The sequence below is a fragment of the Chelonoidis abingdonii genome, chromosome 5, assembly GCF_003597395.2.
Source record: "Chelonoidis abingdonii isolate Lonesome George chromosome 5, CheloAbing_2.0, whole genome shotgun sequence".
Taxonomy (NCBI): Eukaryota; Metazoa; Chordata; order Testudines; family Testudinidae; genus Chelonoidis; species Chelonoidis abingdonii.
The window spans coordinates 70,049,545-70,064,279 of NC_133773.1; the positions used below are offsets into that span (position 1 = coordinate 70,049,545).

Consider the following 14,735-nt stretch of genomic DNA (forward strand, 5'->3'; position numbering starts at 1 on the left):
AAGGCATTTTTTATTGCGGTATGCTCCATGTATTTGTAACTATTAGGGGCCTTGTAACTTTTAATTTTCAGTTTGACTCTTAAGCATGGAGGGAGCAGGTCAGATAAGAGAAATTTTGCAGACATGCCAGGGTTTGCTAACCCATTCTATATAATTAATGAAATGTTGACAAATGTCACTGGTGACAGTTGCTTTGTATGTGTATATGGTGTGACATACATGTTTCCATATCCTTCCATCTGTTTGCTATCTGTAAAAATTGCTTATCTTCGTAAGGAAGAGGCAGAAATAATTGCCCTCTCCTCACCCCATGCACACAGAACTCTTGGTTTCTGCAAGGAGTGTTAAAGTCCATACTTCTTGAGCTGTAAAATAAACAGATTGCCATTCCATACTGGAAGGACTGCAGTTTTGTTTCCACTACATGCCTAACCTAATAAAATTGAAATAGGGCATAACATTTAGAGAAGCCAGGCAATAGAGGAAATACCAGCTATGTTAACCTTTAATAAGGGAGTAAAAGTGATCTTTGTAAAAACAGAGGTGTGTAACATAGAGGTAGTAATTAGTTTATTCTGGCATGAAAAATACTAAAATTGGTTCTTCGGAAATGTAAATAAGTCACCATACATTTAATTGTATCATATGGTCACATTTCTTTTTAATAGTGGAGCCCATTACTCATGGACGCAATGGTCAGTGAAATAGTTTATAGTGAAGCATTTCATAAGCCTAATCACAAATAATGTAATTGTTGGCAGTCCAATTATGGAAAGAAACCCTCTGAATTCTCTTGTGATGGAATTTTAACTAACTGCTTCAAGAACTTCTGAGCCATTGAAAAGAAATGTGCTTTTAAACAAGGGGGGAGGGAGGGTTGCCCAAATATTGCCCAATCAAAGGCAGCATTGGAAACTGGCCAGGGACTCAAAGGCTGTGCCTGATTTGTGTGACATATGAGTAGACTGTATCTGCCCTTATTTTTAATATGGAGTATGTCATCCTATTCTAGTTTAATCTAAGTGAACAGTGTCTTTAGAGATGAAAGTTCCCACAGGCCACTTTGTTCTACTTGGGGCTTGGTTTGTCCATGTTACTAGAGCAAATTAACAAATAGATCATTAAACTAATTCAGCTTTCATAATAAAGTAAAGCAAAATGATCAAATCATGTGACTACACGACTTTGATTAACAAGTAGAAGAGGCTTATCTACAATCCTTTTTCTTGGCTGACAAGATATGTTCAACTTAAACAGTAAATATTGTCAAATATATGACACAGGAGAGTATTTTAAACTTCAATTATATAAAATTGTATTAGAAAAGATCTGATTTTAAACCCTCCCCTAACTCTATCCAAAGTTTTGGAGGTTTTAGTTTGTCCCCTTATAGGACTCCGTGAACCACTTGGAGATCACTTTGATCCACATAAATTCAGCTGAAGTGACCTCACCACACTGGAGAATCAACCACCAAATTTTATTATTAGCTCTTTTCAGAGAGGTGTTTTTTTTAAAAAAAACAAACAAACAATTTCATAGCTCAGCCAGATAGATGCTGAAATTCTTTAAATGAAATTTTAGGAGCTGTGGTGTTCAACTGGCTGAGGTTGATTTTATAGCAATGCAATTTAAGGATCTGAATAGAGTAAATCTCCATATTTTAGCTCTGTGTGCTCAGAGGCGGCTCTAGATATTTTGCCACCCCAAGCACAGCAGGCAGGCTGCCTTCGGTGGCATGCCTGCGGGAGGTCCCCGGTCCCATGGATTCGGCGGCACGCCTGCAAGAGGTCTGCTGAAGCTGGGGACCAGCGGACCCTCTGCAGGCATGCTGGCAAAGACAGCCTGCCTGCCACCCTCGCGGTGACCAGTAGAGCGCCCCCGGGGGCTTGCTGCCCCAAGCACGAGCTTGACGTGCTGGTGCCTGGAGCTGCCCCTGTGTGTGCTTTACTGGGCTGCAGACTCTGATATTTCCCTATGTTACTTCAGTGTCCTCCTTTATTTTTGATATACTGTAGAGTTCCTAACTGACTTCCATTATATACCTTATCCACTTCAGCCCTCTTATTATTACATGGTAATATGTATATAGCTATCTATAGATATATATTGAATTATTGAACGATATTTTAAATTATGTTTTGTGGTTCAGAGTTAAGGTTGTGTGTAAACAAGCCACTTCTTACACGTTGCTATTTTGTTAATAACTCAGCCTCAATGTATGGACTGTAATGATGATGAAATATTTATATGTTACTGTATTAGTTCAGAAATGTATTGCTTAGGTATTTTTAGTTGTAATAAATGTATGTAGTTATTACTGGAATGACTTTAACTATATTTTAGGTTAACAACAGACATCCTAAATGTATAGGCATGAATCATAGAGTCATACAATATCAGGATTGGAAGGGACCTCAGGTGGTCATCTAGTCCAACCCCCTGCTCAAAGCAGGACCAACACCAACTAAATCATCCCAGCCAGGGCTTTGTCAAGCCTGACCTTAAAAACCTCTAAGGAAGGAGATTCCGCCACCTCCCTAGGTAACTCATTCCAGTACTTCACCACCTTCCAGGAAACAGTGTGTTCATATATCCAACCTAAACATCTCCACTGCAACTCAGACCATTACCCTTGTTCTGTCTTCTCATACCACTGAGAACAGTCTAGATCCATCCTCTATGGAACCCCCTTTCAGATAGTTGAACAGCTATCACAATCCCCCCATTCTTCTCTTCTGCAGACTAACAATCCAGTTCCCTCAGCCTCTCCTCATAAATCATGTGCCCCAGCCCTATCATTTTTGTGCCTCCCTAGACTCTTTCCAATTTTTCTACATCCTTCTTGTAAGTGTGGGGCCCAAACTGGCACAGTGCTCCAAAGAGGCCTCACCATGCCAATAGAGGGAATGATCAGTCCTCGATCTGCTGGCAATGCCCCTCTTATACAGCCAAAATGCATTAGCTCTTGGCAACCGGGCACACTGTCGATCATATCTAGCTTCTCCTCCCTGTAACCCCTAGGCATTTCTGCAGAAGCTGCTGCCAGTCATTCAGTCCCTAGTCTGTAGCAGTGCATGGGATTCTTCTGTCCTAAGTGCAGGACTCGCACTTGTCCTTGTTGAACCTCATCAGATTCTTTTTGCCCAAATCCTCTAATTTGTCTAGGTCCCTCTCTATCCTATCCCTACCCTCCAGCATATCTACCACTCCTTCCAGTTTAGTGTCATCAGCAAACTTGCTGAGGGTGCAATCCACACCATCCTCCAGATCTTTAATGAAAATATTGAACAAAACCAGGCCCAGGACCGACCCTTGTGGCATTCTGCTTGATACCGGCTGCTAACTAGACATGGAGCCGTTGATCACTAGCTGTTGAGCTCAATGATTTAGCAAGCTTTCTATCCACCTTGTAGAAGCAGGGGAGACTATAGCAGTTCTGGGTCTCTGGGAAATGCATCGTTCTTTGAAGATAGTTGTTTGTGTGGTTGTTATATGGTTTGGTAATTTAACATGAAAGGTTATTTTTAAGCAAAGGCCTGGATTCTTCCATACTGATCTCTTGTACCTATGGAAGAGGAGGAGACCCCCGTAGCTCCATCCTAGTATGGAAGTACTCTTAACAGGATTAGGGTTTGCAGCTGGTGAGAGGATTTTGAGGAGTGTGTGGTTGTGGGGGGAACGGGTGGGAGATGCAGTATATATGTTATCCTCCCATGGGCCTCATGGGTAATCTGCTGAAAAGGTACTTAATTACTATGGTGATGGGGGCCGTATAATTACCTAGGTAGACTGATATGAAAAGCAGCCCTATCTGTGTTACATGCATCCTTTCCATTACATGTAAGAACATCACCTCCTCTCTTCAAGAGAGGTTCAGAATGAAGAAACTAATAGGAGAAGCCTTGGTATTGTAATCCTATCAAAACCACACTGGTGGGGAGGTGAAGGTGGTGAAGGAGCAAGAGCAGGGCTTATGAAGATAGTGTGCAGTACCTTTGGATCCAGTGAATTTCCTGAATTCCACACAGATCTCATGGGCAGAACCATGCTTCCATTCTGGTTCTGCTTCATTGCATTTGAAGCAATATTATTGTGTCCCGAGGCTTCTTTTAAACCTGTAGGCAAAGCTTTGGTTTCATATCAGTCAGCACTAGGGAAATCCAGTACAGCACTCTGCAATTTATTTGAAATTTCATTCATGTTGAGTTAAAATAAACTCTTGTTAATTATGGTAGAGAATTTTCTCTAAAAAAATGACTTTCCTGTGTATGTAATTTTACATGATTGTCTGTAAATTAAAAGAGAGAGAGAGAGAGAATCGTATTTTTAAAATAAAGGCAGTAAGAAATTTTTCTCTATTTTGGTTCTTAAAGGACACAATATTATGCCACTTTGACCTTGAACGTTTTTGATAGAATGAGAGTCCTTTTTTTTTCTCCTTTATCACAATCACTATTTAATCTTCAGAAGTCATGGTTAGTACTTTGAATAGAGTTTTTAAACCTGATTTTACAATGCAGTTGTCAGATTAAATCTTGGACACATTTTAACAAGGCAGCATCTAACTTTATAGCTGCATTGTCTGTCTTCAAAATACAGTCTCCTCCTTTGTACCCTCTTATCTAAAGGTTTTTCCAGATCATTTATAATTCATTGAGATTTTGATGATACAGTGGTTTACCTGCTGGCAGCTGTAGCCCTGTAATTTAAAAGTATTGCAGGTCTGATTACACTGTCAGTCACGGGGTAATATTCTCAAGTTCACATCTCTCCGATCACACCTACAAAATCAGTAAGTGAAACAACTTGTTGATTGACGGTCACAAAAATGACTGACTAAGGTGTAGGAATCCTACTTGAATCAACTTTAATGGTAGAGAATGGCAGCAGCTTGTGATGATATAGCTCAGTGGGAAGAAAGAATTATTAATCAGTAACCCAGCAGCTAGCAGCATGATTGGTAGGTAAGCTAAAGGCTTTAGTAATATACAATATCAAAGCTTTCGGTATTATGGGTCTTTACATTTGTTTCTCTTTATTACCATCTCCACAAATCATTTTTTGTGCAAGAGATTTTTTGTTGAATTTAGGATTTAGGTTTCCTATTCTAATATGAATTAATGACATCAGTTCATATTCAGCCTTAATATGGACGATGTAAATGAAACTGCTGATTAATTTCTTGTATGTCAATCACTTAAGCACTGTGTTTTTCTTTTAGTTCTTCTCAAATAATTTGGGTATGGGTGTGGGTACTGTATGTAAATTCAGAAAGTTGTACAGAAATAAAATTATATGTATAATTTTGCCATGTGATTGTCAGCCATGAAATTTTTTAAGACTCTTGCAATTTTGGTTATGTCAGCTGCACAGCATATAAGTGAAAGGATTCATGGAAAGAAAAAACTGTGTATAAAAACAAAATGTATAGCAGACTGGTTTAAATTATTGCTTTTGACTAAATCATAACATCACTAGACCACTTTTCATTCTGCCTGTGTACTGAATCAAATCAATTCTAAACAAATATTGTAAAGGAGACACTTCTTCCTGTGTGCCTTATAAGACACATGAATTTCTCTGTTTTTACCATCTTTTGTTTCTTTCAGCATGTGGAGAAACACTGCAAGAATCTACAGGCAACTTTTCTTCTCCAGGATTTCCAAATGGTTATCCTTCTTATACACACTGTATATGGCGAATCTCTGTTACCCCAGGGGAGAAGGTACTTAACCATTATTTCACCACCTCTGTCCCTCAAAATAAATACAAGCATTCGTTTTCTAAAAGATATTCTTCCCTGATTATTTAGCTTTTCTTTTTACTTTTTTTTTTAAGTTTGAATAATATCAGGAATCAATTCAGTCTCTTGAGCCAATATGTTACAGACTTTGAACTGTAGGCAATTGATTTGATTTTGGCCCATGTTATTAGATGCTAAGGTTGTTGCCATCTGATGGTTGTTTAAATGAAATAAGTTCATGGCTTTAGTCCACTTTTTAGTAGGTAGATGTTCATATCACAAAAACCCATCAAAACTTGCATCCCCATTGACAGCCTCAGCCTAAAGGCAGAGGGGTTTAATGAGCATGGAGTTTCAAATACCTTTTCATCTGCATGGATGATCCTTCCAGGATGGGGCTGAGGCACACTGGTTGTGCAGCATGGGGAAACCCAGACTGACTGTGTGGCCTACCTAATACCAGCACTTTTAATGCAGTCAGTGGGTTAATATTTGTAAATTGAATATAATACAATGGAAAGTAAGAAGAAGCTACAAGAGTTTTAAATGTATCATTGCAAGTGTTCTCTGGTGGTGTTCTAGTGGAGAATTTGTATATCTTGATTTCAGGAGTTTAAATTTCATTGTGAAAATGTGCATGATGCTGAAGCAGAGTCCAAGTTCTCAGCCTAGGTGTAAATTTTAGAAAAAAATGGATTGAGAAATTATTGGACTGGTACTAAGTAGGGGAAGGACATGAGGCTTCCTTTCGCAAAGTTTTTGTGATATTGAAGGCACAGGCCGACTCTTCTTTTCTAGGGCATTCCAGCTTTTACCATATTTTGTTCTCATTTATTTACTAGGATATTGATCTCCTTCCAAGTAAACAGATTCAGTGGGATGGAGAGTTTTCTCACAGACAAAATGTGCAGAAAAAAAGTACACAAGTACATTTTAAAGAGATGGAAAGGGTATTAAGAGGGCAATATTAAGCAAACTGATACAGCTTTGAAGAGAGAGCTGTAAGAACTAAAAAGCACCCTTCGTACTTGTGGTAATCTAGCCGTCCAGTCCCAGACCTGGACTTTAGGGTCCACCAGTCTGGTCCTGTCCCAAATCTGGACTTTTGCGTCCAAAGTTTGGGGGCTTACCTGAAACTCCCCCAAGCTCACTACCAGCTTGGATATTCTCGCTGCCACCAGATCAGGAATTAATCTATGGGGCCTGATCCCCCCTTTCCTCCCTCTGGTGTCCCCAACCCTCCCTTGGTGGGACACCCAGATTCCCAATCCCTTGGATGCTAAAAGCAGGGAAAATAACCCCTTCCCCCTCCTTATCAGGCTTGCCTCGCGGCTAACCTGTGTGACCCAAGAAACCAGCTTTTCTGCTTCCCTCAGGACAATGGAGATGCAAAATACCCACAGCTGGGCTCTGCCACCCCCCTTGCTCCAGGAATGAGGGAAAAACTGTAACCACCAGAGAACAGAGAGAATTCTTCGTCTCTTTCCCTGTAGTCTGCTCTTTCCCTGGACCCAAATAGGAAAATAGCCCACAGCCTGGCTTTTCCCTTTGCCTCCCTAGGAAAAGAACTTTCACAAGGTTTAACAAGAAAACTTTATAGAAAAAAAGAAAGAAAATATAAAACAATCATCTTGCATTAAGAAACTCAATACAGGCTCTTGCTTATAAGAAAATATAAAGAAACAGTCTGATTTAAAAGATAGCCCAATTAAACCAGCACAACAAATTAACATACAGGTAAATACACCCCAAAGACCATCATAGCTGAATTACTTTGCGGTTCCTGGGTACTTACAGATGTTTAGAAGAAGTATTAGGAGAGAATTAGAAGAAGACTTGTTTCCTCATAGCTAAGAAAACAACAAAGACCCCGAGTATACAAATTCCCGCCCCTGACTTTAAACAATCCAGTTCTCTGATTGGTCCTCTGGTCAGGTGTTCGGTTACCCTTTTCAGGTAAAAGAAACTTAACCCTTACCTTACCTATCCATTTATGACAGTACTAGAGTAAAAAAAATCCCAAATCCGCCATACTCCACCAGATATTGCATTCAGACCATGCCCTGCTCTCCCATTCCTTCTCTTAAAACAAAATTACTATATTCTTAGTTCTCTCAAGGTCTGTGTCTTTGCAGCCTAATGAACATGTTTGTTTTCTGATACACTGATAGATCTCAGAGATATGTGAGAGCTATTGCCATTGTTATGAACAAAAGCAAAGCCTTTTGGAATGTGTTAGTCCTACTGTTGTCAGGCACCTGAAACAAGATGAAAAATAAGTAGTCTCAAATGCTCGGAGGATGTTGATGGCACTGCAGGCTGGCAGGGAGTGGCAAATAAAACCGGCTGAATAGGAGAAGGTTTGCATAAAAGAAGCAAATACATCTGGAGGGATAATTTTACATCCCCATTCCCTGCCCTGAAACACAATTAATGCTACCATAGCAAAAATGTAATGTCCTACATTCTTTTCTTTTCTCCAGTAAAATAAATTAATATATAAAGTTTTAGGGTTTAATTGTTGCTGTTTTGTTTAACTTAGAAAGTGATTCTTTCTGAGGATTTCTAGAACATATGCAATTTCATATGAATGGCTCCAAGGACTTTAGGTATATTATAATATATTTATAATGTTGTTGCAGATCCCAAAGGCCCCAGCTAGGATTGGGGCCCATTATGCTAGACATTATACAAACTCATAGCAAGCGAAAGAGCACTTGTCTTGAAAATCTTACAGTATAAGAAGACAAAAAACAGATGAAGAACAAAGAATGATTCCCTAAATGTACTTTGATATGACATATAGTATTTATCAGTCTCAACTCCATCCTCAGGCTCTGAAACAATATCCATTGATTTCTGTAGCAGCTGAGAGCAGAATATGCACATTTTGTATAAGTGTTCCATGTATTAAAATCAAAGGATTAATTTCTGCCTCATTTCACACTAAGTTATACCTTACTTGAAATAAATGGGAATACTTGTAGAGTAAGGTACTTAATGTGAACAAGGGTTGACAGAATCAGAGTCTAAGAATTAATTGACATATACAACACAATACCTCAGAAACAGATACTTAGGTCCATTTAATCAAAAATATATGGATGATGGTAGAACATTGGTCTCTTTTTCCATTGCATTCCCTATGAAGGAACAATTGAGACATAATTATGTTTGTATTTTACTTCCTTTGCTTTTAAACACTGAAATAAATGGTACAATAATGTTAAGTGCCGTTTGTTTTGGGATTTTGCATTTATACTCATTTGCCCCTAAAATAAGATGCGACCTAATGATCAATTGAGAAGTCTTAACTCCACTCTTACTGGCTTCTCGCGCCTTGGTTTCTTTGAACTGAACAGTATATTGTTTCAACATAGTTTGGTGAGTGTTTTGGTGGAGTGTTACTTTTTCCCTATATTAATTCCAGAATCCACACTGACTTATGCTAACACAGATCCTCTGTGAGGTCACTGGTGGTAGGAAATTAAGAGGGATGAGGTTGCAAGGGTGGTATTGGTAACAAACACTTCCATCTGAAGGGTGAATCCCTGCTTTCTGGCTCCGAGGATTTAGTTAGCATAGGCGGCTAAACTGTACCAATGTTTTCTGGATCTGGCCTTTTGAATATGCAATATTCAGTGTTCTCTATTTTTCCTTTAGCGTTTATATGGATGCTTAAATAGGACAACTAATCCTCAGCTATTATGAAAGTAATATTAAATATAAAAAAATCCTTGCAGAAATGTATAGAATAGCCCTGTTTCCACAAGGTATTTTGTTCTTTATCTCCCAGCAAATAAGAGGTGTGATATATTATTCTATTTGAGGCTGCAGTGGCATGACTGACTTTGCTTACATAGCCAATAATTTCTTAATTGTGCTGACAAATGTTCATTGATTGTCTTTCTCTGGAGACTTTCAGTCATCCTGTCCCCTTGAACTGTTGTTCTGCCTTGTCGCCAGCTGTCCAGATTTCTGCAGAGTTGCAAAATGGAACCTTAAATATATTCACATTGATTTCTGACCATAAATCATGCCAATTTTAGCTCAGTAGTTCAACAGCCATAAACCCTAATACAGTAGCATTGAAGGAATCCTGTAGAAATATTATAAGAAGCTATAGCTCTGATATGGTGTGTTTCCCATAACAAAGCTCTTTGTCATCTCATTCATTGAGTGAATAAAATGTTAAAGTTCTTCATTACCTCTTTGAATTAGACATTTATAAATGCATCCTGGGTCTTTTCAACACTTACATTTTACCTAATGGAAAGAGATTGTTAGGACTAGTTTTCCATTATGACTATGTTTACTTTTATTTTTGAAGTTAATGGAAAGGCGATTCAACGTATAAAAAGTAGATAGCTGAAGTATGAAAATATAGCTAAAATATTACCTACAACTTTATATCTTCCAACGCAAATAATTTATACATTTTTATAAAAAGATGTTAACTGCTAGTGTAATAAAGAAAAATGTACTGCATACTCAGGAACAATTGTGACTGATTTTAAAGTATTCAGTTCTGACACCCAGGCTCAGGTTTTAAGCCTAGTATATAATTTGATTAATATTCCATCATTACAGATCTTAGCTTCTGAAATAACTACAGTAGAATCTCGGAGTTATGAACTGACAGGTCAACAAAACAACTCATTTGGAACTCAATCAGGCACCAGCAGCAAAAAAAAAAAGGAAAGTACAATTCTGTATTAAACGTAAACTACAAAAAAAATAAAGGGGAAGCAGCATTCTTCTTTTGCATAATAAAGTTTCAAAGCTGTATTAAGTCAATGTTCATTTGTAAACTTGTGAAACAACAACCTTAACTTTCTGTTCAGAGTTAGACATTTCAGAGTTATGAACAACCTCCATTCCCGAAGTGTTTGTAACTCTGAGGTTCTATTGTATGACCCAGTATTCCTACAACTGTTCCTTTGTGAGATGATGAAATAAGACCTAAATGTTTTATGTTTTCCACTTTATCAAATTTATACTGAAAACATTAATTCTTTGCTTGTGGATTGAGGAATTTAATACTAGTTTCTGGCTGTCCCATACAGTAATGGGGAAGGGACACAAAGATCAAGTAAGGACTGGTCAGATTTGTTGCAGTCCCTGCACTTAAAGGGGTGCAGGTCTTTTTTTAAGATGCTTTCCCCAGAGTTTATAACATCCCTAAGTGGATGGGGAGTAGGCAGAAGCATGCTCTGTTTCCCCTCTCCGCCCCAAACTGCCAGCCAGCAAAGCTGGACAGCTGCACAAAGCACTGCTGCACTCATTAAGGGGGCATGGCAGTTCATGTTCCCTGTAGCACACCAGGGAGCTCTGGGAAAGTGTTTCTGATGCTTACTCTGATGCTCTCAACCACCTCTGTGTAGGGCTGTGTTAAAGGCACAATCTAGCCATTAAAAGATGGCTAGATTGTGCACCAGTTCATTTAGCCTTGATTTTGTTTAATCCCATTGTTTCACTTTCTTGGGGAGGTTTACCTAGTGTTTTAAATGAGTGTCTGTCTAACCTTTTTCCCAGTACTGCCCAACTTTTAAGTTGGGCTATCCAAAATAAGAAAGAAACCAATTATTCTTTACTTGAGACTTCTTTCCTTTTCTTGGTATTCAATTGCTCTCAGTCACTTATATTTAAACTGATTATTAGTTTGCCTACAATATCTAATTGTTTATCTTCTATTAGAAGATCTGGGAAAGATTGTGATTTGTGGATAAATACTGTATTGGATGTTCCTTAAGAAGGGACATATAGTACGCCTTGAAGCAATGAAAATAAACCTTTAAGTGACTATTTAGGTCCATTGCTCAGATTAAAATTTTTTTTTCTCCTCACAGTTGGAGTAAGAGAGATTCCCTGACAGTTTTAAATGACAAACGCAGCTGGTACGTGGCTGCCATGGGAATATATTGTAGTAGTGTGAAATTTAAATTAGTGCACAGTAGCAAATGTTTCCTCTCTAACAGCATATTTAAAATTTGAGTACGCAGTATTAAAGTCACATGACACATGCGAAAATGGTCTGTAATGCAGGGTCTGTAATGATGTTTTCTGTCGTAGTGCAAATATGCTGTGGATCAGTCGTTTTATTGAATATTTTTGGTAAAGCACAGTGAGGAATTGTTTTAGAAAGACTTTTGGTCTCTTAAACAAAATGCAGTTGCGAGAAAATAAAGTGGGCTGTTTTCCCCATTACTCACTGGGCCCAATTTTACCCTTATTTATGTGTGTAACTCACCCTGAAATCACGAAGAGTTAACCATATGAAGTGGGTGCAGAACTGTTTCCAGGGTTAGTTTGAATGTTCAGAATCAAACTTCCTACATTAAAAAAAGGAATAAGGGGAAAGAAGGAAAATCAAAGCTAATGAAAGCCTATGAATTCTAGAAACTGTTTTACAGACTAAATTTGCAATGAGTGATGCTTTATCTTCTTCTTATGCTGACTGTCTCTTAAATCTGACCTGGTTGTAAGAATCATTGTTATGTGATGGTGCTCTTGCCTTTATCCCCTTACAAAGTATGTTAATTTCAGGATACAAAAATAAGTTCTAAGTGAAACCAAAATGTATTAACTTTGACCTTAGCAATGGATTACAGTAATATTTCTTTTAATGCTCCCAATGCTTTACATGTATATAGCCATTATTTCACAGCAATGCCACCACTACGAGAGAGATACTTAGCTTCACATAGAGTGGGTCAGATTGCTAAGGCAGTGCTAGTGAGCTAGGAACAACCTTTGGCCATTGTGAATGTGTGGCCTCAATTAACTCTATTTCAGTTGAAAAGCTACAAGTTGTGATAATGTAGGGTATAATAATTCTGGAGAAAATGGAATGCTCTGATGCATTATTCTGAATGCTCCTCCAGCAATGCTTGTGTCATTAACTAAAAAAATTGTGTGTGTATTTATGGATGTACTCAGTTCTTTTCAGCGTGAGTCAGAAACTGCAAGTTCTGAAGTTTCACGTATACACCAAATTCTGATATTGCTACGTGAAACTCTGTTATAAGTTTATTTAGATTTTGTTCGAAAAGTGACAGTGTATCCATTTATTTTTTAAAATGGTGTTGTGTTCAACACAGGTCATGTCATCACGCTGAATGCACACCCCATAGTTTTCGAATGTAGAGCAAGTTCTCAAAGTAGTAAGGGAAAGAGAACTGTTGTGATTTTATGTCCATAAATGACATTTATACCCAGGGATGTTATAAATGACCCAAAGTCCTATTCACTGAATGGAACAGGGCTTGGGATGTAGTAATATCCAGTAATGTAATATGATGATGTTAGAACAACATTTTACTATATTGTCACTTTCACATTTGGATTTCTTAGTAAAAACACTCAGGAAACTGTTAAGCTAAAATGTTCAACCTTAAGCCTGCCAGTTTACCTTACTCAAAGATACATCAGTATCTCTTACACTTACTGTAGTATTCTCTTACACTATACTATAGTAAATAACTTGGATACTGCCAAAGGAGTAGCTATTTAACTATCTAGGCAATTGGTGAGACTTTAAGGGTTATCACTATGACTTTGGTTTCACAGCATATTGGTTGGGCTGTCTATATTCTAGTGCTAACTACAGCCAAGTTAATTATATGGCATGCTATTCTACTCTGCATTGCAGATTGTTTTAAACTTTACTACAATGGATCTGTACAAGAGCAGTCTCTGCTGGTATGACTATATTGAAGTAAGAGATGGATACTGGAGAAAATCACCTCTGCTTGGTATGAAACCATTTCCCCACTCCGCTGTTCAATGTATAGTTTGCATACAGAAATTGAACTCCTTGTTTTCTATTCACAATGACTTTGCAAGTCTTTGAAAAACTGCAAAATGCTCAGGAAATATAAATAAATAAAATAAATAAAAACTCCCCCTTCAGAAAACAAATACAAACAAAAAAGAAAATAAACTTTTATCTCAGTGGAGCAAGAGGTTTTTAAGCAGATGATTGAATCTGAGCATGACAAATGAGTATGTGTGAACTTAAAATAACTGCTCATGCATTATTTCTGTGTTTTAAATATCTAGGTTGCTATAGATTTGATGATAGAACTTTAGGAATAATTTTTTGAGTAAGTAGTCAGTGGCGCATGCCCTGCCAGTGTGCATAATTGGTAACTGACTTGCTGTGACTGGAACACCAGCTGTAAAGTTCTACTCATCAGCTTTGTCTCTGTAGTTTTTCTATTGTGGTTACGAGAGGAGAACTTTCAGTTTGAGTAATGGACATTCAACGCATCGGTATCTTCTTGCAAGTCAATAATGCAGCCCATGAGACACCCCTTTCATTAAAAAGATAGAGGTATAGCTGGGAAGATTTGAAACTCCATCATGCCATGCTCAGGCGGTGGCATGCTGGGACATGTAGTATGTACTGCACGCACTTCCTTTTTAAAGAAAAGGATGGGCATGGGTACTACTTGCTTCAGGTTGTATTTCAGTAGAATGTAGGTAAACAACAACAGAGTTGTTAAACTGGAAAAAACGGAGATTATATATTTTTGGCCTTTTTAACTAATAAAATTTAGGCCAAAGTTGTTCTGTGGAATTTGAGAAATATATTGAATGCTACCACAAATACAGTAGTGGTATTCATGTCTATGTGATAAAGTGCAGATCCATATGATAAATTATATATATTATGCGTCTTTGTCCAGCATACTACCCGCTAATCCCATCTACTTCAAAAAACTGTCATTTTTAAATTTAAAAAGTATATATATTGAGAACATTACAATTTTTTCTCCCACAAAATTGGAATTCTTCCTCGATTTTTGCTGACATTATTCCAGTATGACATCTAGAATGCATAATGCTCAATTCTAGATCAGTGAAAAGTTTGAAGTATGATATTGTTTGACCCATTGTGGTTATAAAAAGGAACATCCTCTTGCCCCGCAATCCCTCTGAGACTTTTACATGTGGTCTCATAGTACTAAAGGAGCCTGGGAATTGT

General features: G+C 37.9%; 1 protein-coding gene across 2 annotated transcripts in view; it reads left to right on the plus strand.

The window, feature by feature from the left end:
• The window catches only part of TLL1 (tolloid like 1), a 195,812-nt gene that overhangs the window by 132,238 nt on the left and 48,839 nt on the right, over nt 1-14,735 (plus strand). For both annotated transcript variants that reach the window (XM_075066357.1, XM_032785269.1), the window contains exons 9-10: nt 5,613-5,728; nt 13,398-13,500. In XM_075066357.1, the coding sequence (XP_074922458.1) occupies nt 5,613-5,728; nt 13,398-13,500 (219 nt within the window). The remainder of the gene's footprint in view (nt 1-5,612; nt 5,729-13,397; nt 13,501-14,735) is intronic.